Source organism: Homalodisca vitripennis, chromosome 4 (assembly GCF_021130785.1).
Source record: "Homalodisca vitripennis isolate AUS2020 chromosome 4, UT_GWSS_2.1, whole genome shotgun sequence".
In the NCBI taxonomy this organism is placed as follows: Eukaryota; Metazoa; Arthropoda; class Insecta; order Hemiptera; family Cicadellidae; genus Homalodisca; species Homalodisca vitripennis.
The window spans coordinates 8,316,755-8,344,296 of record NC_060210.1 but is presented as its reverse complement, the minus strand read 5'-3'; the positions used below and the strand labels follow the sequence as shown (position 1 = coordinate 8,344,296).

At 33.6% G+C, this 27,542-nt stretch overlaps 1 protein-coding gene across 3 annotated transcripts in view; it reads right to left on the bottom strand.

Moving 5' to 3' along the window:
• Nucleotides 1–24,476, bottom strand: part of LOC124358928 (nuclear factor NF-kappa-B p110 subunit) — a 68,797-nt gene extending 44,321 nt beyond the window's left edge. The window contains exons 1-6 of one of the 3 annotated variants that reach the window (XM_046811196.1): nucleotides 23,925–24,476; nucleotides 17,316–17,438; nucleotides 8,151–8,296; nucleotides 7,045–7,226; nucleotides 6,469–6,598; nucleotides 3,254–3,395 (exon numbers count right to left, since the gene is read on the bottom strand). In XM_046811196.1, the coding sequence (XP_046667152.1) occupies nucleotides 3,254–3,395; nucleotides 6,469–6,598; nucleotides 7,045–7,226; nucleotides 8,151–8,296; nucleotides 17,316–17,438; nucleotides 23,925–24,045 (844 nt within the window). In that variant the 5' untranslated portion in view covers nucleotides 24,046–24,476. The remainder of the gene's footprint in view (nucleotides 1–3,253; nucleotides 3,396–6,468; nucleotides 6,599–7,044; nucleotides 7,227–8,150; nucleotides 8,297–17,315; nucleotides 17,439–23,924) is intronic. The other 2 variants (XM_046811194.1, XM_046811195.1) reach the window with 2 other exon arrangements.
• Between the last annotated feature and the right edge of the window lie 3,066 nt (nucleotides 24,477–27,542).

Genomic DNA, 27,542 nt, shown 5'->3' with positions numbered 1-27,542 from the left:
AACCGCTAAAACATGCTTTTGTTTGTACTTTCTGTATTAAAAAACAGATAAATAACCAAAATACTGCGTTTTATATTTTGCTTACAGCTCATATTTACCTTATTTATTTATTTTAGCACATCACGTTGTCTTCTTCATCTATTTATGGACAGCAACTGATCAGCAGTATGAAAAATTACCGATTTGCCAAAACGTGTTTTTGTCGTATAAAAACACGTAAATAGATAACCAAATCAAAAAATTATTGTAGTTTTGTGAATAATACTTTGCTTGTGGTTCCTATCTCTATCTACTTTTGTGCATCATCGCAACAGGATTTTGTTTAACAAATGTACGGATATCCGCTTCTCAGCGGTAAACATATGTTTGCTAATTTTTGTTTATCTTGTAATTTGTATAGTTGTAAAAGTATGTGCACTATATATACAGCTATGTTTTTATCTTAAATGTTTAATACGGCTAAGGATGGTTTGAAATTTTTGGCTGCCACTTCTACAGGCCAGAAATGTTTTAATGGCAACAAAACAAAACCATTTAAGAGTATTATATTCTTAATTACTACAATTGAATAAACAGGGCATAAAGCCAGGTTTTAACATGTGAATTTACATAGGATACGGCAAGCAGACATACGTTTACCAAATTGGAAGGATATTCCTTTTCTGTAAAATCATATAGACATTAAAAAATCCCCTCTCTATAAAGATAAGAAATATAATTCCAGTCTAATAAAGGTGTCTGCTTTTCCTGTCCTATCAAAATGTTTTAGTCACAATTTAGTTATTTGTTATTAATAATTTTTCGCTATTATTCTGTTATTATTTGTACAGGAATCTGTATCAGAATCAAATGATTTTTTTTTTTTTTTTTTTTTTTTATTATTGGCCCATCCTTAACAAAAATTATACAATTTTTCTAAGATTTCAGCTTATTTTTGAGTTAACAGGAATCAAAAGTCAATTTCAGAATTAGAATAAAAATTTTTTGGAATTTAAATTACTACTTTTAAATTACAAAGTTAATGCTTTAACAATATTGTATGAGAGAAATTAACATTAGAAAAGTATTGTTTATCATAGGAATTGACATGATAATGTTAAAACTACTAATGTTTGTTGTTGTTCATATACAAGACATAAAAAAGAATACTATTTTTCAAGTGTGCTGGATTGGTGTATATTTCTCACAAGTGCACTATTCACTTGGTGTATTTTCTCAAAAATGTACTATTCACTCAAGTAATTTCTCAACAGTGAGCTATTTACTTTATGTAATTTCTCAATAGTGACCTATTCACTTAATGTAATTACTCAACATTGTACTTGATGTAATTTTTTAACAGTGAACCAAGAACCATTCACTTGAAACAAATTTTTTAACGACATGCTATTTTATTAGACTTGTTACAGCAATAAAATAAGGATAAGAAAACTGGTTTATACAAATATTTTTTGTCTCCAGCAATATTCTTTCAGAGGACACCACTATCTGCATTTATCTCTAAATAAATCATGCAACATTACTATTTTGAGAACTGTTAGTATTTTATCTCATTTTCATTTTTATTCAATAGTTTAATTAATTTTTATTTAAAAATTTAATAAGACTTCAAAAGATTTAAAATAATTTGAACTTAAATATAATATTATCTGCAGTTAGAGGTTGTTGTATTAAAAACATTGTATTAATTTTAAGGATATAAATAAAAAGTTGAGGAATTGATCATGGGATTTTTATTTCAGTACAATTGGTTACTTTTATTTTAATAAAACACGGTAATACTCGATTCCAAGAACATTATTTATTACTTGAACAATATGTATATATATGTATAATTATGTTATTTTCTAGTTCCAGATTTTAATTAATATCCTATAGCTCTGTTGATTGATTTGGTAAGTAATACATAAGTCAACGAAGTAGTTAAGTTAGAAGACATTCCTCACTACTAGCTTTGTCTTTTATTGTAATTGTTTATGGTTTTTATAATGGGGTTTTCCTTATATGATTATATACCGAGTTACCAGTTAACAATTGTTATATACCCATCATGTTTATTAGCTCTGGATTGTTTAAACACTGTGATTAAAAAGTATAAATGATTGATCTCCAATGCAGAGTCGTCAATGGTGTTAAGATAATGTATTGCAGCTATGGTGGGAAGGGTTGATTCAATGATTCAGTTGAGTTTAGCTCCAGTTCACCTTCCTCTTACGTGCAGCATCTGAGATCTGATGCTGTTGAAGACTTGGCTGCTGAAGCCTGAAGCCATGTTCGCCTAAAGGGATCCAAAAACAGTCGGCTGCGTAGCACAAAGAAGCTCAAAATGAAAATCCCTGCATTATTTCGACATCAGAGACACCCAGACTACAGATCTCAGATGCTGTACTTAAGAGGAAGGTGAACTGGAGCTAAACTCAAAATTCGCAGTGTTCAAATAATCTATTTTATTATTGACAATCCTGCAGCGGAGATAAAATATTTTCATCTTTCTAAAACCTGTAATCTGACTGATGATGTTTCGACATCAAAACCGGTCTCAAGCATAAAAACAGAAAAAACTAAGGTTGTTAAGGTAATTTACCTTTTCATCACATTGTATTTTGAGCAATTTGCACCGCTCAACTTGAATTCCAAGAAACAATACTGTTTAGTATTGCACATCTTTTCTGAGCGCTTTTATTTTTTCCATAATTTTGTAAACTATATGTTTTAATATTAAGTAACTATTTTGTATGTGCCTTGATGATTTTTAATAATAATATCAGATTACAACACAGTTTGCATCAGCAAAGTGCTTTTGGACGGATCGCCAAAAGGATACCCAAAGGGCTACTAAACTTAAGGAGACTGTGGGGCAGAAAGCCATCTACAGTTACAGTGCAGTGGGAACAAACTGTTCTATAACAGGTGAAGACGAGGAAAAAAGGACCATAAATGCATCTCGTCATTTGGTTGTCTTTGATTTCTACAGTGATAGATCTAGAGTTCTTGGACAATCCTTGTTAAATTTGTGATAAGTTTATCATTTAATTACTGCAAACACAGCTTGATGAAGACTTTGAAGCTTAACTATCAGGTAACAAGTTAGAATCAAATTTGTTTCATTTCTTCTGCATTAAAATTTCTTAATCTAGAAGTTTCAAACATGGATTACCTTACAGCAGAAACACACAATACATTAACATATACTGCAACTGAAGAGTCCAAATTATTAATTTACAAAGTAGTACTTATATGGTCGATCACTTACTTAAGTTGTTGATTATGTTTGAGTAGACTGGAGGACATAATGGGATATATTTCCCTTTACCATTGTCTACCAATGCTTCGAATCGGAGACATGCTACATGGAAATTTATACTTTTTATCTCTTCTACACATTTGGCACGAAGCTGAAAAATTATACACACATATTTAAACATGATTGTAATATGAATTGAGGTGTTGCATGTAGCCTATGTGTTGGATGTAAAATAATAGTAAAGTGTAAGAGACATTCTTCTATAAGGTAAGTTACAACCAATTTGCATTTTGATTGGTTAAAAATTACATATAGGAGGACATTAATACAACTTTTTTAATGGAACATGTTTATTTGTCATCATAAAGTGATGTAAAAACAGGTTCACTCTGTTTCAATACGAGGCGTGTTCAGAAAGTTTCATTTTACTGCCGCTGTAGCGCTGCAATTGGTGTTCCGCGTATACGCACTAGTCATCATTGTTCACTGGCTATCGACTCACTCCATTTTAGTTGTTCTACATTGTGTTTTCAATTTTCTCTGAACGTTTAAAATGTTTAAGACGATTAGTGATCCCGCCGATGACGATTTCCAACAAATTTCACAAACTCTTTTATACGAAATTGTTACGGATCACTAAGGTTATCGCAAGCTGTGTTCCCAATGGGTACCAAAATTGCTCATTGACGTGCACAAAACCAAAAGACAGAAATGTTTTGACTTTTCTAACACGGTACAGTGATGATGGTGAGGTTTTTTAACAAAATTGTGATAGGTGATGAAACTTGGGTTCGTCATGTCACACTGGAATCTAAACAGCAGTCAATGGGATTGGCGACACGCAATCCCCAAAGAAACAAAAGTTAAAGACGACAATGTTTGCACAACAAATAATGTACACTTTCTTTTGGGATCGGGAAGGTGTTTTGCTGATTGATTTTCTCCCAAGAGGTGAAACCATTAATGCGGTAAGGTATTCAGAAACCTTACGAAAACTAAGGCGGGTAATTCAAAACAAACAGATATGACTGCTTGATAACGGAATAGTGTTGCTCCATGACAATGCTCAGCCCCATACCACTAGTGACACTTAAACGTTGGTTTGACAATTTCGTTGGGAGGAGTTCGATCACCCGCACTACAGCCCGGACTTGGCATCATTTGGCGGCCAACGTTTTAAAATCAGCGATTAAGTGAAAACTGCTGTGGAGTCGTGGCTACATTCGTTGGCGGGAACCTTCTATGAAGAAGGTATAGACTAATTGATAACCCGTCACGACAAGTGTTTGAACATCGGCGGAAACTATGTTGAAAAATAATTTAAGGTTTGGGCTTTCATGTAGAAATAAAATTGTGTTGAAAAAAAATTGTTTTACTGTTTTTATTTTTTTTTCAACGGTACTTACTTTCTGAACACACCTCGCATTTGCAATCTTGATTTTTTCTCAGATGAATAACTACTGAATCTTTATTAGGTACTTTGGGATTATACCGACCACACCCAGACATGAATCGTTATTTGACATTTTGCTTCTACTGATTACTAGATTAGCGTAGAACAGTATTTTGTCAATACAAAACAGGAATTGTCTTATCGCAAACCCCTCCCCATCCTCCAGAGGTCAAATTCGAGCGGTCTAGTAGATAACGTGATTGCAGAGTCTAGCCGCCCATTCAGCTGGTGCGTCGCTTTGTTGTACTTCTGTGTTTTACTCCTACATTTCTCCAAACACAAAAATTCAACAAAAACAAACATTACCAAACAAAAACTAAACTCTTTATTGAAAAAAAAACACAAAACTTGTTTTTATTCTTGATCACACTTCGCCACCCAAAATGCGAGTGCCTCCAGCCATCAGCGCAGGCTTCGGCAGCACCTTTGGTGCTGCCCCGCGCTGATGTCAACGAAAGAAAAACATCCCTCGAGATGGTACCTATCAGTAAAATATCAAATTCTATAGGGGCTGATCAGAAATATAAATTGAATTGTAATGGAAAGGCAATTATGTAGCGTACAAAAAACTTAAATAATCATGTGATGCCGCGTGGCCTGCCGTAATCGGGATTCTCGAGAAAGATAAGATAACAGCAGTGACAACAATACCGATTACAATACCTGGAAATGCTTGTTGATTGATGGAATGTTAGTTCTGTTACTCAACTACATCATTTTATAACGTTCTAAGTTCATTGAAAAAAGTTTAAGCATTGAGGGCATATAACGGAATCTGACCCCATTAACAATTGATAATCGTTGTAAGTTTGTAATTAAAGAGTTGATTTTTCGTTCTATCATGTTTGTTTCTATAAATTTATATTTTTGTGTTCTTCATACTGGTGTGGTCGGTATAATCTCAAAGTACCCTTTATTATATTACAACAGTGCGCATGTAGATATTACTTGTTTATCAATACTTTCAAATATGTAAAAACAAGAAGCCTTGTGTGTGTGCTTGTGGAATGTGAGCTGATAATATTTTGAAGAGTCTTGGCTTAATTTTTTGAGACAAAAGTCAATAACCAGTTAGGAAGAACAACCTCTTAATAGCATATCTGATAAGGCACTAAACCAAATTTTAAGGCCGTCACAAAGGGGCAATGGAAGAATTACTGCTGCAAGCATATGGAAGAATTACTGCTGCAAGCATATGGAAAAAACTGAAGAAGACATGTGGAAGATAGATAATTTAGAAGATGATGTGGAACCATTAATTACTCAACTGTCTGGATCTTCAACAAACTGACAGAGTGACGTAGTTTAACTGCATCGCAGTTCAGTGTTTGACTGCTATAAATAGATTTGTAGTTTAAGATTAATATTTTGCTAGTAATAACTACGCTAATAATTTTAATTTATCACAGTAATTTAATTTAACTGAAAATTAATGTAAATTGTAATGTGTAAGTAGCCTAAACTTGGAACAAGACATCTCCTTCTTGGAAAGTCTTTTGCCTAAAAAATTAAGAAATAAGTTTGAGGCGGACAAAAATTTAGTATGACAAAAATAACATATTTAATCTTATGTGTTTACGGAGCGAGGCCCGTGGAGTCGATGTCTTGAGAATGGCTAGCACTACGAGAACTGCCATTTGGATAACATGGCTTATGGCCGCTCTGTTCTGCACAGTGAACTTGGAACCGAACATTAAGTATTTGGAACAAGTTATACCAATCATAAAAAACAACAAAATTATAACAAAAAAATGTATGAAAAGTAACTTACTTCTTCAATGGGAAAATCATAATTATTTCTGATGTCAGTATATCTTCTTCTGGTATGGTACTGTTTTTTCTCAAGAAGAACCGCTAACTGGTCTTCCTTTTTAGTATACAAAATTGTCATTTGTTGGAAACTGAAAGTAAAACACTTCATTAGTCATTAACAACAAATTATTAAACAACAGAAACAAACAACATCAAAATCTATGATTTTACTAAAAATTATTTATGAGTCGAATTGTATTTTTTAAATGACAGTTGATATAAAAGTTGTTGCAACTAGACAAAAAAAAACTGTATTGCTACCATCCCCCTTCTCTAATACGACATATCAGTTGTTGTATGTTACCTTCTTACCGATTTGCATGTGGATGTTACCTTCTTAGAACAGTGGATGTGGTGTTGATACATGGTACCAAAACAAACCACTAGATTTTTCAACATGTTGCCACCTCCCCCATCTCACAGATTGCACCAGTTGGAGGCAAAAAAACAAAATTCTATTTTTATTTTATCTTAGTGTCCAGAAAATAATAACCACAATCATTTTTTACTAAAAGAGGTAAAAACATTTACTTACTGAGCAACATAGTCCGGTGCTTTGACCTGGATGTCATGAGGATCATCTCTCACCGTCCCTGTCATTTTGCATACCAGTCGATGGACATGATGGGTCCTCTTAGCCACGTCCGGGTCGCCAGTAAACAAAGTGCAACGGATAAAGGGTTGGTTGTCTCCCGGCCTGTGCTTGTAGTTACACAGCTACAACATACACAATTCACTTGTATCCTCTTTAAATGTTTTTTTTTTCAAACTATTTTATTTGTTAATGTAACACATCTATTTATATCGCATTATATTCTGTCACAAGTTGTGAATAGTACTAGGAGTACGCCACACCGTGTGTCACGTAACAGGCTTTGCTACGGTTGCAACATTTCAAGCCTATAGCTCATTTATTCTCGAGATGTTCTGCGGGCAGACAGACATCTTTACATCCACAGTGACAGACAAAAAGGAAATAGTGTCAGACAACTAGCTGACAGGCTTCAATGACGCTCAGCTAAATTCCATGGTTGGACCATCATGTAACTTATTCTTGCCTACGTAATAAAACGAAGTTTCATGCAAAATTTAAAGTATGCATAATATCTTGCCACGTAACATATCCACATTTATGTTCACTGAGTTAGGTTTCATATACAGTATTTAAAGTTCCATGAGGTAGGGAGGGTGCACAAATACTTTGCAATTGGATCTTGTCACCAACTTTTAACATTGGCTTTCACTATATTTTTTCTATTTACTGTCAGAATAATTTACATGTGTTAATGTATCACAAGTTGAAATCTCATGTGATTGTACTCATCTCGAGTGGTAGGCTTCGTTAATGCTAAGCCAATAAATTATTTTGAAGATTTAGATTATTCAGAAAGATTTTCGATACAATAAAGCCTCCTCTAGCCTTTAACAAGAAAAGTTGTTTGTTGATTCATAACTACAGGAAACGACACATTATAATTCAGTAGTGCTATTCAAATAAAAAGAAGGATGGTTAAGAATTCATTTTTATTTTCTGAGTCCGGCACTATTAGTAACTGGTATCAAGAGTTTCCTATTTCCAACCATAGAAAAAAGCACTGATGTGATGAAAATATAATTAAATAATCAAACTGGATCTCTCACCTTAACTTTTGGGAACGACTTGGAACGATTCTTCTGTGACTGTGTTCCGAAGATGGCACCATGGGTCCCCTGCATCTCTGTTTTGTATCTGAATCTAAAACCTGCGTGTGGCTGCTCAATTATTTTGAGGTATGCTTTGCTCATCCCTGCAAAATTACCAATGCAATGACACATTAAAACAGCAGAGTGAATGATTTTACATTATACTGTGATGGAAAGTGTTCAAAATTTGTTATCAGAATCAGAATCAGAATCATCATCTTTATTTACAATCATTGAGATTACAAATAGTGTCTTTTACAATAATGTGAGTTTTGAGTCTTCAAGCAGTTTTAGATAAGAGTTTCACTGTAGAATTCTTCGAGTTTGTAAAATGGTCGGTCCAAGAGCCATGCTTTTAGTGCCGACCTCAGCGAGTTCCCTCTCTTGGTGTGCATTTCTTGAGGCAGTGAATTGTGAAGTTTTCTGCCGATGTAGGATGGTTTAGTTTCAAATAGCTTTAGGTGGTGTGCTGGCAGGATGTAAAGCTCACCGTTTCTGGTGTTGTGATGGTGAGTGTCCTTGTTCCTCGGCAGATCTTTTCCATCTACATACATCACTACCTCTTGGATGTAGAGTGAGACAACAGTCATGATTTTCTGTGCTCTGAATGCATCTCTGCAGCTATCCAGGTGGTGTAGGCCGGCAAGGGCCCTAATACATTTCTTTTGGAGTGTCAGGATTCTTTTTAGGTTGAGTTTTGATGTACCACCCCATACAGAAAGACCATATCTTACGTGTGATTCAAATAGAGAAAAATAAGCTGTTTTAGCTGTTTCTAAGTTGCTCAGAGATATTATTTGTTTTATCATGTATAGGCTAGTATTTAGTCTTTTACTCAGATTGTCTATGTGTGGGGTCCAAGAGATGTTTTCATCTATAGTCAAGCCTAAGAACTTAACATGTGTCTCCAAGCGTACATCTGGGATGATTTGAACTTCGGTCGCTCTTCTTCCAAATGCTATCTGGCTGGTTTTAGTCGGGTTTGCTACCAGATCATTCCCATTGCAATATTGGTATGCCATGTTGAGGGCAACGTAGGATGATACTGCCAGGTCGTCTGCGGTTTGTCCTTTAAGTAGCAGGGTTGTATCATCCGCGTACATGAGAGGTAGGCAAAATTCTCCCACATAGTGAGGCAAGTCATTTACAAACAAGATGAAGAGTGCTGGTCCTAGAACCGATCCTTGAGGCACGCCTCTTTGAACTGGAAGAGGCGTTGATCTTATTTCTTCTGTGATTCCTCTGTGTGTATGTTTCAGTTCAACGAGTTGTTGTCGTCCCTCTAAGTAGCTTTTAAAACCATTTTTTTGCAGTGTCACTCACTCCCAGGTGTCCTAATTTATTCATGATAAGACTGTGACTGAGGCAGTCGAAGGCCTTACTCAAGTCAAGTAGTATAGCGGTTGTTAGTTTTCCTGCTTCTAAGTTGTCTACTACGGTTTCAATTAGCTTTATTATTGCTGTGGTGGTTGATTTTCCTGTAGAGAAGCCATGCTGGTTGTCGGTAAGCAAGTTGTTTCTAGCACAGTGGTCTAGAAGTCTCTTTAGGACAATTTTTTCACACACTTTTGAAAATGTTGAGATAAGGGAAATGGGCCTGTAATTGCTAATTTGTGTTTTTTCACCATTTTTGAATTTTGTTAATGAATCATGTTCTTTTCTATGAAAGTCCAATAGTTGCTGGCCTCTGGTAAATGTTCAAATATGGTAGATTTACAACGTAGAAAAGATAAAATACAATCTGTAGAACTAAATAAGTGAATAAATGTTCGCTTTGTCTCATTCATAATTTATGAGTTTCTAATGACTGCTTCAAATAGTCACTATAATAAACATAATGAATGAATGAATGAATGTTTATTCAAGCAACTGTACATAAAATACATACTTAAAAAGTACAACAGTAATGCACTAAACAGAATTATTTTGAAAACAATAGTTTTACTAGTTATCTAGCTAAGATATAAATTATATAATTAATAAGGAATAAAGCCTGCATGGGCATTCAGCCTGTACGCAGGCTTCAGTTGATTGTCCACCATAATAACTTAAAATGGAGAACTCGATATCTTTAATATCATTAAAATGTGCTATAATTTTTAACTTAACTGTTAATACACTCAGAAAAGCCTTGTATTCATGTGCACATATTGATTAATAAGATGCAGCAATGGTGATCTACACTTGTAACGCAAACATACATAATATTCTACATATTTGCATTCAGGGAGCCTGTCCATGATTCGTAGTTCACAACACAAAATCACAAGTATATTTAATTTATTTTTGAAATTTATTAATGCTCCAAAGAAAAACACAATTTATTTTTAATTAATTTTACTATGACAAGTTTTTGAATACAAAGTTGTTATATTTTTCATTATAAATATACATCTTAACAATTCAAACTTTTATGAACATTTTATAAAAATCTCTCCAGTGTTCAAAAGAATGATTTTGGTTGTAAATATAAATAAACCAATTAAAGACAAATCTGACACAAAGTTTTTTTTTATAATTCGTCATTTCTAACAGATTGAAACTTTTTTACGTGGAAAATTTAATGAATAAGATCCGTAATTCCAAAGTTTCAATTTCAAATTGTCAAGATAAGTAGATTTATATACTTCAAGTAACATTTAAATGAAATGATATGTGGAGGAAAATTTCTATAAACATCAATAATAAACAATCTCCCAACACCAGGGTGACAGAACAAAACAATCACTGTAAGTGTGAATAAAAGTTTTACTTTAAACAATCCCAGTGGAAAATGTAAAGAAATATGTGAAATTTTCTAGGGATAAAATTTAAAAAAGCACTTTGTTCCTAGGTTTTATCTTACGATTTCAGTTAATTTGAGAAGGATGTAATGTGAATGAATTCTTTAGATGACAAAATATGTTGATGGTATAATATTAATATAACAAATACTGCAAGATAAATTTCAAATTATAAAAATGCTGATTATCTGTGAAAGCACATTATTTAGATAACATTCTCGATAGAATAGAATAGAATAGAATAGAATAGAATAGAATCTTTATTCACCACAAGATATTCCATAGAATACATAGGCAAGTCATGTAACTATGAGATTAATATTTCTACACACAAGCCATTGTTTACATAAATATAACCTAAGCCAATGGACTATTTTATGACTACAGTAGGCCCTATAATATAAATAACAGCAATATAGTATTACAATACTAGTAAATATTTTAATCAAAATAGCATTTTTATAAATTACAACAGGCCTAACTTAAACATTATAATAAACAACACATTGGACATTACAATAAATAGATATTATTTTACTTAAACATATATTTGTTTAGCACACAAAGTGACAAAAGATTCTTTGAAAGCGTCAGGTCAGGCTAAAATCCAATTCGGACCAACTCTCAGAAAGAAATTCTTCCACTTTATAAAACGGAATTTTTTTAATAAAAAAATTTTATGATACAGATTTTAAATTTATCATTTTCTAAATTCTTGACTGTGTCGGGTAACTTATTCATTAATCGGCTTGATATAACTATGGGATTTCTTTCACTTTTTAATAGCCTATTTTGTGGTAAATTAATTAAATTTGCAGATCTAGTATTGTGGGAATGAATGGAGCTTCTTGTATGTACCTTGTCTAAATTAGCTCTCAAGTACATGAGACACTGAAAATATGTATAGGGAATGTAAAGTCAATATTCCTTAATTCAATAAATAATTGTTTACAATGGGCTAATCTATGGGAACCAGTAATTACTCTTATAGCTTTTTTTTTGTGCAACAAATATATCTTCTGACTTGGGAGCAAACCACCCATACTATTAAACCATAAGACATATGGGCATGAAATAAACCAAAATAGGCCTGCCTTAGGCCTTCCCTTTCCAACTCACCACTTAACCTTTTTAAAGCGTAAATGCTTTTACTAAGCCTACTTTTGAGGACAGATATGTGTTGGTGCCAATTAAGGGTTGGGTCTAAAGTTAATCCCAAGAACATTGGACTATCTAAGTTCATATTTTTTTTCTTTAAGAGAAAAAAGTACAGTTTTGGTTTTTTCCTTGTTTAACACTAGTTCGTTAGCAGCCAACCAATTCTCAATGAGGGTTTGATTTATATTTAGCATTTTCTAATGCCAGACTTTCACTATCATGCCTATTTAAGACAGTAGTGTCATCTGCATAGAGAATAATCTCCGCAGGAATATTACTACTGAGGTCGTTTAACCATAATAATAAATAATAAAAGGACCCAAAACAGATCCCTGCGGAACACCGCACGTGACAGGCAAGAGACATGAGGATTCATTACTGTCTTGTACATATTGTACTCTGTTTCTCAAGGTAGGATTGAAAGATTTGAAGAGCCACACCCTTTACCCTAAAATACTCAAGCTTAGAAACTATAAGATCGTGTGAAACACAATCAAAGGCCTTGCTGAGGTCACAGAACGTGACCGCAGCAAGGTCCTTACCCTCAAAACAATCATGTATACCCTCAACTAGCTTTATAAGGGCATGTGTGGTAGATAACCCATTTCTATAGCCAAACTGATTGTTACATATTAGCCTATTCAATTCAAAATAAAACCATTAATTGTTTGCCTATGATTAACTCTAAGACCTTAGAAAAGACAGGAACTACCGTTATAGGCCTATATAGATAAGCAGAAGGCTGCAAACTATTGCAACATTGTGTTTGATAAGACTGCTATTGCTATTGCACTTGACTAAACATAATCAATGGCACACCCAAGTTATCAGTTTTGAAGGTCATGACTCCAATCTCTGTGGCTTGGAGTTCAAGAGATCAAGTTCTCTCTGGTTTAATTCAAATAAATATTGTGTTTAAGGAGGAAAATCTTTTCTAAAATAGGTTTGGTGTTTATTTCTTGGAATATTTCCCTACCAAATGATCTCTATTCTTATAATACATATTTTTACTGACATCACATTTAAATATACTTTTCATTCAACTAAACCTCATAATATAAGATGAATATAATTCACTGGATGACACACTACAAACAAATTTTACAAATGCAATTTATTGTACTGTGTTTCCACTTGTCTGCTTGAACATTTCTCACTTCATAGTTCATAAATGGTATGTAAAATAAATTACCAAACGAATTTTTCTGCTCTAGTACAGTCAGGTTTAACTGTTTTTACCCAGTATTTGTATTTATTTAATTAGTGAAATTGTATTTCTGGACATATATTTCATTTAATTTTAACAGATAATAAACTGATTATAATTATCTGTTGTTACTTTATATACATAATAATTTCTTCACTGCTAATTCAGTTGTCGAATTTTTATAACAAATTTTATACCATCACCATTTTAAAATTAGTAAGAATTCAACATTTTAACCTTTGAGTGCCAGAGCATCGCTGTCAGCGATCTCGCGTTATATGGAAGAAATGCCAGAATCGCTGTTAGCGACTTCTGCAGCAACGCTTATATTTTATATAGTATTTATCTAAATTGTTTTAATGACTATACATACGCACTCCAAAGGCTTCAACGTGACTTTTGATGTAGTTTTTGTTGCATTTTGGTTAGATTCTGATTTTTACGGTGGCGTATCAGTCGTGTTTTGAATCGCCCGCTACGCTGACAAGCCGTCACGTGTTTTGTTTGCGCTACTGTTTATTTCACAAATGATATTGAAAGTTTTTAAGTGTAAATGGGTTTGTAGTGTTAGTATCTTCAAATTATTTCGTTTGTGTATGTTGTTCTAATCTGTGTGTAAGTAGAACAATGATGACCGCGAGTTACAACGATCGTAAGCATCTAGTACTTCACTAAATATGTTTGTATAGTTGTTATGTTTGTTCAGTGATATTTATAAACAATGAGTCGTAAAAACATTGCTGACAATGAAGACCTAGTATTGCAGGCATTAGATTTAAGCATTAGCAGTGTAGACAATACACAGAGTGTTAGGTTAAGTTAGAACATTTCTAGTTTTTTAGTGGTTTATATTTTCATATTTATTTTCCAAACTTTATTTATAAGTATAAAAAATATTTGTATGTCTTTTTGTAAAGAATTAAATGGAGTATAAGATAGAATAACTAAAAGTGAAAAAATAAAATATTTCAATAATACTAAGTTGTGTCAAAATAAAAAACCAAATGTTTTTGTTCATAAAGTTTTTGTTAATGATTTTTTTTTATTTGCATAAAAACGTTAAATAAGTGATCAATGTATTATATGTATAAACAACATATAATTATCTAAAAAAAACAAAAACCCAAGACATTATACGAATAAATAAATTTGTTATGAATTGTTAAACAGACCCTTACAGAAGCAGGCATTTTCTCTCGGCATTTTATGCATAACATATAGCAAAACGCTGCGGCACTCAAAGGGTTAAGCACAAAATAAATTTATATTAACCCTTAACTGCCACCCCAAAATATAGCGTGCAACTCTAGATTTGTGAACAAACGCCAAGCCCAAGTATATTCTTTTTCATACTATCAGCTGTGTTATTTTTGTTGTATCAGCTGTTATTTATATTAATTGGTATTCTATTATATTAACCCTTTTAGGACGAGCGATTAATAGTCCGCACTAGTTTTGCCGAAGAAGACGATGCAGGCTTTCAATAGTCTGCACTAGTTTTACCGAAGCGCGAACTTTTATGTACCCGCCGGTTTACGTTTGCATAATACTCACGTAATATCGAAAATACGGTGAACAAAATTAGTTTTCCTTGTAGAGGCACATCCTGTGACAGGAAATGCAGTATTTCGGAACTTATCTTGGCCAAACAATACAACATGTCTATTTTTAGAACAGCTGCATGTGAGCGCCTATTGTAGTGCCAGTAGGCGGAGCGCGCCAATTCCATCTAGTTTGTTTACATTCAGTCGGTCACAGTGCGGTTACGTTGACTATAGTTGATTGTTTTAAATCAATTATAAATTTAGTGTTTATAGATTTATAGTGAAATGTGTTTTGTTCAACTTCTTTTGTGAACATGGATCAATTTAATTTAGCTGATCACAGCAGTGACTGGACCATGAGTTACAATATTCAGAAAGTGCATCTGAACATTCCAGTTCTTATTTTGTAGACGACACAGACAAAGACCCTGACTTCCAGCTTGAAGATATATTTTATGACTCTGAAGATTATATTAACTCCACACCATCCCCGCCAAAAAATATTAGGTTACTTTGAACTAATGTAAGTTTTTTGTTGTAAAACAATTATTTCTCAATCAAGGTTAATAAAATTTGGTATTTAAACTGAAAACTATGTAAGAAACGTAGTAATATTAGTTCACACAGTAAAAATATTTTTTTTATCATAGTAAACTGAAGCCAAACTAAAAAATAAAAAATTTGAAAATTTTATTTTATTTTTAATTTTTCTGGTTATTGTAAATAGTAATAAATGCTACCATATTATAGACAATTTAATTATGTACATGTGGATAAAAAATGGTGTAAGCACAATTTATAATAATGGACTTATAATATATTTATCAAACTACTACATTTTGCCCAATTTCACTGTCGTCTTCTTCGGTATGTCCACTATGAAGTATGGTCACTTCAAAAAATGCGTACCTAAAAAATACCCAAAATTTTTGTCGTCCTAAAAGGGTTAAAAATGTCTGGAAGATAGCTGCGCAGTTGGTGGTGCAATCTTGTGGATATAACTCAAATTACTTGGACGCTATGTGCTATGTATAATACACGAGTTTGGAAATGGTTACGTTGATATTTTCAAGAATCAAGAAATTTGATGAGAAATAAGCTGTTTTGCGATGTTTTATTCGTATATAATTGTGTGACAGTAGTAATATGTTGTAATTATTTAACAAATTGACAAGTTTGTAAAAATTGCTAATTTTATTGTTTACTCTATTTATTAAACTTAAATAACGTGTTTAACGTATTATGTCAAAAACTCCTAAAATGGACAAAATACTCTGTGCTGTGAGGGGACCTTAGTATGTAACTAAGCCCGGCGCTTGGGTCTCACCGCGAATCCAGGAACACAGTAGTTAAAGCGTTAAAAGGCAAATAATCATCCAAAAATAAATTATTATAACTTTTTAATTATTTAAGTTATGAATTTTTAATAAGTAAATTACACATAACCAGTAGACAGAGAATAGAACATAGGCCTAACTTAGCACCTAATTTTACTGTTGATACTTATAGCTTAGAAATAAGCAATTGAAGTTCAAAGTAACATCCTCTGATAATAAATTTGTAAATTAAATCATTTGATAATTCCCAACAAAGAATTTCATAAGTTATTTGTTGGTCTAATCTAAAACAGTTAAATTCAGAATGATCGGATTCAGAATGATTAAGGAGAAAATTAGTTAAGCCTAGCATATTTGAAGTGCTGTAGGATTTTTATCATTTCTATATTAACTGTAACACAGGTCATAGCTATGGTAGGAAGGGTTGATTCAATTGAATTTTGAGTTTAGCTCCAGTTCACCTTCCTTTTATTGCAGAGTCTGGTATCTGATATTGTCTCAAACTTGACTCCTGGAATCTGGAGTCATGTTTGTCTGAAGAGATCCAAAGAAAGTTGAAGAAGCTCAAAACGAAACATTTACATGGTTTCGACATCAGAGACACCTATTATTTATAAGGTGAAGTGGTAGTCTCATTAGGTACACAATTGAGTGCACTCCAATGTGATAGACACAATCTCTAAGTACAGTGGAGCAACTGAGTTTTCTACACATAATGTAGCTACGGTAGGAAGGGTTGATTCAATTAAATTGAGTTTAGCTCCAGCCAACATTAGATTTCGCCAACAGTTGTTGAAGGAATTAGTGTTGCAAAAAGTGCTTACATAATCGTCGTGATCGCAACGATATCACCTGGATGGACAACATAATTGTCGCAGCTGATACTGTTATCACCAAGTTAAAGTACTTTACATAATATAATATAATAAATTCTAATAAATAATACAAAGTTATAATTTTTTAACTATAAAACTGTGTTCTAAAAAAAGACTGAAAAATGCATTTGCCTACTTCACACTGATCAACCATTGAAATGTAACCTTTTTCAGACACATCATCCCCAAAAAGAGTGACCTTAAAAGGGCTAAACATACCACCGATCTCTTCATATGTAGTGGTATCAGGAGATCTGAGTGGACTGTTGGAGTTCTCATTGTACGAAGATGCCTGACTTGATGCAGAGCTCTCCGAGCTGCTACCTGGACTTGATGTGTTCCCTGAAACAAAACAAGATTATATAATAGAGACAGAGGATTACTAAATTAGCTCAATTCTATGTTTGTTAATTAGGCCTATTATTGTTAATTTATTTTTGGCTTTCACTCACCTGTAATGATCTCAAAAGTTCACTTTACAACAAACTTCAATATTAAAGTAATTGAAGTTTAACATAGTGACAATTTCATACATAATACAGGAGCTATAACGATCAAGCAAGCACTTAGAACTGCGAATAGGAAAAAGTCATAAATAATAACGAAATGACAACAATATAACAAATATTTATAATACGAAATACGCATATAACTATTTATATGGTTTCTTCTGGATAGTAATGATGAACCACTTTCAAGTAGTTATTGAAAGCATCCTCTCTAGAAAACCGTTCTTCTCTCTAGATGATGTGCAAGTAAGTCGGCTGATATGCCACTTTTTAAACTTCGTTTCGCGGTCCTCCACGAATTTTTGACTGTCTATAAAAGATAAAACATTTACTATGTGAAAGTGTTTATTGTTGTTTATAAGTAGTTATTGGTCACAATCAGTATTGGTTGGTTTTATTCATAGTTATAATTAAGTAATATAGTTTATCAATATCAATATTAAAAACCGGGTCCGCTTATCGTACTCTACCCTTTGAAACATCGTTCAATTTTAAAAATACATTTTAACCAATAAAAGCTCAAGTTAATCACCATTATTCTTGCCGATGTCATTACTGACTATGCAAAATGATTTTACTTTATTCCAATTAACTTCATTTTAAATAATATTGTTATTTTGTAAAATAAAAACAACTGGATATTATTAATTATAAATAGATATAGGTCAACAATTTGTATATTCACCAGTTAAGGTATTTCTAATCGATATTAATTCGATTGTCTTGGTGGCCACTTTTAACACTGCAGCCACATTCTTTTGTAAGACAATTTCTGAAATGGCTGCAGTATAATAAGAAACCACCACCACAATAGAATCATAGTATATCCTTAAAAACAGTAAAAAGTAACTAAATGTTAAACTGTTTTGGGGTAGGGTACGATAAGCGGACCCAGTTTTTTATATCGAAATTGACAAACGATATTACTTAATCATAACCATCAATATAACCAATTTATAATGATTAATTATTTTGAACAATTAACTAAATCAATATCAACAGCTGTAAACACTTTCAAATAATACATGCAATCGTAATACTATTATTATATATACGATTACATGTATACATATATATATATATAAAAAACAATTATTGTTATTATACATACACGGGTACTTTGGGATTATACCGACCACACCCAGACATGTATCGTTATTTGACATTTTGCTTCTACTGATTACTAGATTAGCATAGAACAATATTTCGTCAATATAAAACAGGAATTGTCTTATCGCAAACCCCTCCCCATCCTCAGACAGAGGTCAAAGTCGAGCGGTCTAGTAGATAACATGATTGCAGACTCTCGCCGCCCATTCAACTAGTGCGTCGCTTTGTTGTAATTCCGTGTTTTACCCCTACATTTCTCCAAACACAAAAATTCAACAAAAACAAACATTACCAAACAAAAACTATACTCTTTATTGAAAAAAAACACACAAAACTTATTTTTATTCTTGATCACACTCCGCCACTCAAAATGCGAGTGCCTCTGGCTGCCGAAGCCCGCGCTGATGTCAACGAAAGAAAAACATCCCTCTATGAAATGAAATGAAATATGAAATATGCCTTTATTCAAGAGGCGGAGTTAGGGCTATTTAGCCCTCTCTACCACTCAACCTCACATAATATACAGATATATATATACATATTTACACTTAATGACCTTAAAACTATAACAAATTCCATTTTAAATTTAAATTTAACCAAAATATATACTACTATGTAATAATTAAAAATCAAATTTATCAGCTGAATATGTAGAAAATTTTCAAACAAAGATAAATTAAAACTTAAATTAACAATTTACTTTTTAAATAATTTCTTGTTATTGCTACATTCATTCTCTCAAACACACAGCCTGACCACAAGTACGCCACGAGCACCGCCATCCGCCACCCCTACAGACCGCCCAGCAACAAGTCCCTGACCCCCGCCCCAAAACGAGCCCGACCTTCTATAATACGGATATCATCAGGAAGAGAGTTCCAGAGGCGACATGCCTGAACAGTGAACGACCTACTGAAGAAGTTCGATCGATGAACAGGAATTGAGAGTAACGTGGATCCCCTTCTCGTAGGTCGCTCACTTATATCAGAAATAAATTTGAAATTTTCGGACAGGTAAACAGGTGACTTGTTTCTGATAACTGAATGTAGAGTTGAAAGAATGTGAAGTTGGCGAAGTTGTTGAAGTTTCAGAAGTGATAGCTGTTTGAAAAATGGAGTCACATGCTCATAACGTCTGAGATTGAAAATAAATCTGATACAATAGTTTTGAGCACGTTGAAGCCTGTCCGAAAGCTCAACAGTCATGTCACTGATCACAGCGTCACAGTAGTTGAAGTGTGGCAGTATGAGAGTTTTAACCAGCATAACCTTGACACTGAATGGTAGATATAAAGCAAAACGCTTTAAACTGTGAATGCCAGCAAATACTCTATTACACGTTATCGTAACCTGGTCATTCCACTTAAGACTTGAGCTCATAGTAAGACCAAGATTTTTTAATTTGTTTTGAAAATTTAGTACGTGGTTATTGAGTTCAAGTTTTGGTGCAACGTTGAAGTCCAAACGGTCGATCAATCTTGGGTTTCCCAATACCATTGCCTGCGTTTTGTCTTCATTTAATTTCAGCCCATGTTTATTTGCCCAACAAGCAATTGATTCAATGTCTTGATTGAGTAGAACCATAAATGTGCTCAATTCATCAGGCAAACAGTGTACGTAAATTTGTAAATCATCGGCATAAAGATGAAACTTAGAGTGCCTTATAATAGATGTGACGTCATTAATATAAATTGAGAACAATAGGGGTCCAAGAACAGAGCCCTGTGGAACACCCCGTGTTACGGCTTTCCATTCAGATATTTTTTCCCTTTCTTTGACACATTGCTGTCGCACAGTAAGATACGATTTGACCCAGTTAACACACTCATCGGAGAAACCATACTTCTTCAATTTGATGAGGAGAAGGGGGTAATAAACACAGTCGAAGGCTTTGGAAAAGTCAAAAAGCAGTAAAATGGTGATTAGTCTCTTGTCCATTGCCAATCTGATATCATCGGTGATTTTAATTAGGGTTGTGGTGATGCTGTTATTAGGCCTGAATCCAGACTGGTATTTAGATAAGATGTTATAGGTATTCAGATAAGATGAAATTTGTTGATGTACCACTCTTTCAAGGCATTTGGAGAGACAAGGGAGAATACTGATTGGACGTAGGTCAGAAGGGGATTGCGGATTAGACACTTTTCTCAACGGACGAACTAGAGCATGCTTCCAGGTTAAGGGAAAGACAGAGGAATTTAAAGAATAATTGAAAATGACTACTAAAACAGGAAGGGTGATTGGCAATGTATCTTTCAGAAAGCGCAAAGGTATGTTGTCAGCCCCAACTGGGTTGCTGGTCATCCTTGCGAAAGCAGCAAGCACATCAGCCTCACTCACAGGTGTGAAAGAAAACTGGCGGCCAGCAGCCTCTCGAGGAGCAGCCTCCAGCTCAGCAAAATAATCGCTAGCTGCAGATATATTAACAGGGATATTAATAAAGTAATCATTTATAATATTGAGGTCAAACGGAACAGGTGGACTGATATTGGATTTACCCACACCAAGGTATTTAATTTTACTCCACAGTGATTTAGTGGACTGAGGCTCTGAAAGTGTTGTGTGGTAAAATCTAACTTTGGCGTTACGGATTTGCTGCTGCGTGTGATTCCTAAGACGTTTATATGCCTCCCAATCTTGAGTGGATTTAGAACGTTTAGCTTTTCTGAAGGCGGAATCCCTTTGCTTTTGCAAATTTCTTATGAAATCATTCATCCATGGAGAGGGGGCTTTGGTTACTCTTTTAGTTATGATTGGGGCATGTTTATCAAATAAATTAGTAAGTAAAGCATTAAATTTGATAACCATTTTGTCTACATTATTGGCAGTGGTTACTTCATGCCAGGGTAAAGCAGCAGCATCTGTGAGAAGTGAAACATGATCTATGTCCCTGTATCTGCGATATTTGATAATATTGGGCTTATTTTTGGGGGTATGGAGTTTATAGGCACAAAAAATGAGATCATGCTTTGAAAGTCCAGGGGCAGGAAATTGTCCGTGGTGTGCAACGTGGGTCGGGTCAGAAACAGCCATGATGTCAAGCCACGTGTCGGTTGTAGCAGTGTGATGAGTGGCCTGAAGTGGTAGCAGAGACATGTTACATGACTGAAACATTGTGGTCAAAAAGGTTTTTTCATATGTGGTAGGCCCTAACAAATCGGAGTTAAGATCACCCATGACAATGACATGACTGTAACGAGCCATAAGATCGATGAGTGTGTGTTCAAATTCGGCAAGATGGCCGGTATTGGGGGCCCTATAACATGCACCGACTAAAACATGCGTCCCGTTGACACTGACATCCAAAAACATAAATTCAGGCCGTCCCTCTCTAGATGTATCAGATGAGAATAAGATGGAAGTAGGAAACTGAGACTTGACATAAACTGCGACTCCACCACCACGTTTGTGTAGACGGTCGTTCCTGAAAATATTGTAGCCAGCTAAATTAATGCTCTTGTCGCTTGTGGTTGGTTTTAGCCAAGTCTCAGAGACCAAGATAATGTCGGTATGTAATGGCTCAAAAATGGAACGAAATTCGTCAATATGACTAAACAGTGATTGTGCGTTAACGTGTGCTGCCTTGAGGAAATTGTTGTAGGGAGCGAGAGAACGGCAGAGAAGCGCGGGCAGGGACGGCGGAGAGGCGCGCCCGCTTGGGGCGGGGCTGTCAGAGCCGTGCACGGCGGCGAGCAGGGGCGCGACGACACTGCAGGCGGCGACATTTACACACACACGCATACCATAACAAAGAAAAAATAATACTTTATCATTTAATATAAACTTAAAATTAATTGAAGTTATTACTACTCTAATATTATTCATAATAAATTTAAACATGCATGCAAGCTTGCAGGCTCTTATTGTAATAATAATAATCAGTATTAAAAATGTAAGTGGAGAGAAAAATAAATAAAATGGTAGTGAATTCAAATTTTGTTTAGTGCTATAATAATTCTAATAATAATTTTAAAAAATTATTTAAAAAAAATTATTCTATCATCCCTCTAGATAGTACCTATCAGTAAAATATCAAATTCTAGAGGGCTGATCAGAAATATAAATTGAATTGTAATGGAAAGGCAATTATGTAGCGTACAAAAAACTTAAATAATCATGTGATGCCGCGTGGCCTGCCGTAATCGGGATTCTCGAGAAAGATAAGATAACAGCAGTGACAACAATACCGATTACAATACCTGGATATGCTTGTTGATTGATGGAATGTTAGTTCTGTTACTCAACTACATCATTTTATAACGTTCTAAGTTCATTGAAAAAAGTTTAAGCATTGAGGGCATATAACGGAATCTGACCTCATTATCCCAATATAATCGTTGTAAGTTTGTAATTAAAGAGTTGTTTTATCGTTCCATCATGTTTGTTTTTATAAATTTATATTTTTGTGTTCTTCATACTGGTGTGGTCGCTATAATCCCAAAGTACCCATACACGTAATAATATATCATTACGTAATGTATAATTATAAACAATTCAACAATTAAGACACAAACCATATGAATTGTGGCTCATATTATATATGAGTTTTCCTGTTTTGATCGTTCTCGTTCTGGTTCATTCATTATTTATGTAATTTCTTAATTGTTTATGAATTTTCCTATATATTTATATGTTAATTTAAAACATATGACTGTTATTTAGGGCTATAGATACTTTTATATCAATTGATAGTCTACGATTCGAGTAGTGAATATTAAGAATCGATGATCATATTCTTCGATAAAGAAACCGGGTCTCCTTATCGTACCCTAACCCTGTTTTGTTTGTTACATTTTATAGATACACAACATAACCTAGCCTAGATAGTTTTTATATAATGTAATTTGTGTAAACACTTTTGTTTCTATAGTTTAGATAATCATAAATATGATTCTATTGTGATGGTAGCCTCTTATTATACTGTAGCCTCTAAAACTCACAATTACTCCAATTTTACCATGCAGGTATTGATCCTAACTCTAGAGTTAGTAGGCATTGTCAATTTCAATTTACTCTGTTTTTATAGATCTTGGAGTTTGGTCTCCCATTACACATAGCCTGATATATAGGCATGGCAGCCAAGTCAATGAGCCAAAATATTATTCAAGTTTTCATTTTTGTTACTTAGGGATCTAGGCCCCTAGGCTACATTTCTTACTATTAATGTCTTGTTAAGTTATTTAACTATATTCAATGAAATCTCAAATTACCTGCTGGAAAGCTGTAGAAGTGATGTGTATTTTGCTGTTGATTATTATTGTTATTTATCCAAGGTGGAGGTAATGTAGGCCTAAATGTTAGGCTTCCGGGATTAAAAGCTGTAGTAGGCATAATGAGTTCTTGACACAACGACAATGAATATTTCTTATTCAAATATGTTATATGGATATAGACTTCCAAATATAAATCATGAATATCTATGTAGCCTATACTGGAGAACACAAGAATTGAACAGTTTTCCTTATGACTCACCCATAACAAGCGCTCCGGCAAACTGAGTGAAACTTGAAAGCAGGGGAATCACAGCTTACGTCATTGCGATAAGCTATTAGTTTCTCAAGGATACTGTTGCCATTTCAAATAACCGTATAATAAAGAAGTGCAAATTCGTGTACTTTGATCATTTCATTTAAAAAAAAACACACCGAAGAAACGGATGTTATGTAGCTAAAATACAGTGAGTTAAAAATAAATTTAAAAGACGATTTCCATCATAATACCTAATATGTTATCAGCTGACTAAATGCAAACAAAGAACTAACAAGGAAAGGAATCAAATGCAAAAACAAGACGTTCTACGAGCTGACTGTTTTTTTCTTACTTTCTGCTTTTCTGGATAGTAAGACGTGTCACCAACTGCGGAATACAATAGTTTTAAACTGCTAATTAACGTTTTCCGTTGTTTCATTTATTTTAATTAAACTGGCAAGTTGTTGCAGATGGTTAATAATCAGAGAGTAGATAATTTATTTCACCCAACTGTTAGATTAATTTAGTATTAGCATACCTTTGGATAAGTATGAAAAAGGTTTAAGAAAAGAGATAACAATATTACAAGAAACACTACATTTTGAACAATTATTTAAAGCAAAATGTGTATGATATCTGTTTAGTTTACAGTTTCGTCAACATAAACGAAAATAAGATCGAGCAAGAATCAAAATATAGTATAAATTGATTGTACAAAATAGATTATATAAACGGTGGGGCCGATATTCCACTCTACTGAACCCTACCCTATTTAAATCATCAGTCTTCAACACATGGCCAATGGTACAGTGTAGCGGGTACAACGGTTATATCAAAATAACCGACACAATCAATGTCGAGCGTCGCTGCTACTTGGATGGATGACCGCTGAGCGATCCTGTCCTTGGAAGCAGTCGCTTTAACTGTTGGTTGCAAGATTTTATTAGATAGGGCTTCTTCGCCCTAACTACAACAACATGATTTACTTTACTTTTTAATTTACACGTGAGATAGTTGAATAGACTACTAACTACTTACAGATTCAGCAATTGTACGTATTTAATTTAAGTTGAACTATTGCCGGCTTATTTTAATAAATCTAACATTAATTTAAGTTTTAAAATTTGTACAAGTGGTTTCGATAAATACACTTATTTACCGTAAGAAAGTGAATGCATACTATACTACCAGTAAATATACCTAAACATACAAACATTTCTACACAATAAACCTTGTTTGTGCACTGTTAAATTAACGTAAAAGTTATAGAAATTCCTATTGCATGAGTATGAATTACACACGGAATTCAATGTAAGGTTGTCATAAAATAATAAACATGTTTCACTTGTACAAAACAATCAGTTTATATAATTTGTGCAGTGTTTCTACAGTAAGGTAAAAGTTTATTATTCCCAAAGTAAAATAATCGAATAAAGTTAATATTACTAAGATTTGATTTTAAAATGCCATTTTATTTCACAATTTCTCTGATTAACGGAACCACAAGTGTTAGAAAAAATGTGTAACCAGAATTTACAATAATCTTTTAAAATGACATTTGAGTCACATTTCTGTGTCAATTACCAACGCTAATGAGCATTTGTTGTGCTATGGTTAATAATTGATATATTATGTCTTTTCTTAGTAGTAACTAAATTTAGTACGGTATCCGCAACCGATCTTTTTTGTTCACATAGGGCAAGAAGATAAGAAAAACCAAAAGAATACAAAAAAATTACTACTTACAGGTAACAGAATGTTAACAGGTGTTTTCAATAATACACTTATAATTTGTACACAACTTATTACTTATATTGAAAAAAAAAATATTATAAAGCAATGAGAATCAACAAAAGAAATTTCAAGAGAGGCTATTAAAATTACAATGGGAAAGAGTGGGAATAATGCTGAAGGCAACAGCATTATATAAACACTTTTTACACATTTGGATAAATTAATAGTCAATAAATAAATGATGACATTGTGCTAAATCATTACTGTATATTCATGATAGGTTAGGCTGGGGTAGGGGACGCCTCATATCAAGAGCCCATGAGGAAGAGCTACAGGCACTATCTCAATCATGTCACATTGGAAGAAGGGGAAGCTATATCTTTGTTCCACCCTCTTTTAGTCAATGCGGAAATGGGAAGCCATACTCTCTCTTGTTTAGGCTTTAAAATATTGCACATTAAAGAAGACCCTCGGCCCCAACAGTCATCCACTGCATTCATTTGATAGTTCTATTTAGACAGACATATCGACCCATTATAGCGCATTTTTATTTCTATTATTTCGATATTTGCGGTTAGTAATGTTTAGCTTCTGAACAACTGTTGAGTTGTTCAGATTTAAGAGACATGTCGGTTTTTTACATACTCAGTACGTGTTATACTTCCAGTTATATACCAGCTAGAAGTAATCCGTCCTGAGGAGGCACACCCAATTGGTTTTGATTAATTAATACAAGACACACCAAACTCTATTGTGAGTAAGTGGCACGTCCCATAGGTCTAGTGTCTTGGGGTTTACATTGACGAAGATCTAAAATTCCAGAACCACAATTATTTTATATGCAAGATATGAGACCAAGGATATTTGTAATCCATAAAATATCCGAGTTTGTGGACGTTCACATAACTTGAGCCGCACACTATGATTTGATATATTTCTACAGGTTTAAGGCTATGGCTTCTATAGATATAAGACAATACAATACCACACCAGCAATGTATTCTAAAATATTTATAAACAGCTTCTTTATTAAGATTGATATATTTTTATTCTACCTACTTAATTGTTTTAAATTATTATCATCTGGTACTTACCTGAACACTTTTAGCGTTACTCTTTTATAAATTAACTGTTAAATGTTGGAGACGTTGACGACGACGACCGATATAACCGTTTTCTAAATACAAAATAGTTCGAAAAGTCTGTTTGGTATTTTCGAGACTGTTATTGCTGAGACTATGTACTTAAAATTTGGCTGTAGGGTGTGTTTGCACCTTGCACAGTTCGATTCCAACCGTTGATGGAGGCATTGAGTTATGTGTTCTACATGGATACTTCTCTTAGGATTAATCGGATCTCGCTAAATGATTCTGGGGTTATCTCAGAGCATTAACATTCGGTTGTTTAATATGGCTTTTAGGAACATTTAAGGTTCATGTACATATATTTACTCAGTTATTTTTTGGATATGGGTTTACCACTCTATTATTGTTTAAATTTCGATTAGAAAATTTGTACAGACAGATGACAAAGCGATAATTAGCAACGAATTTTTTAAAATTATGTAATAACTGTATACGTCATTGCTTTGATTATGGTATAGTGTATTCTCCTTTAAAGTGATT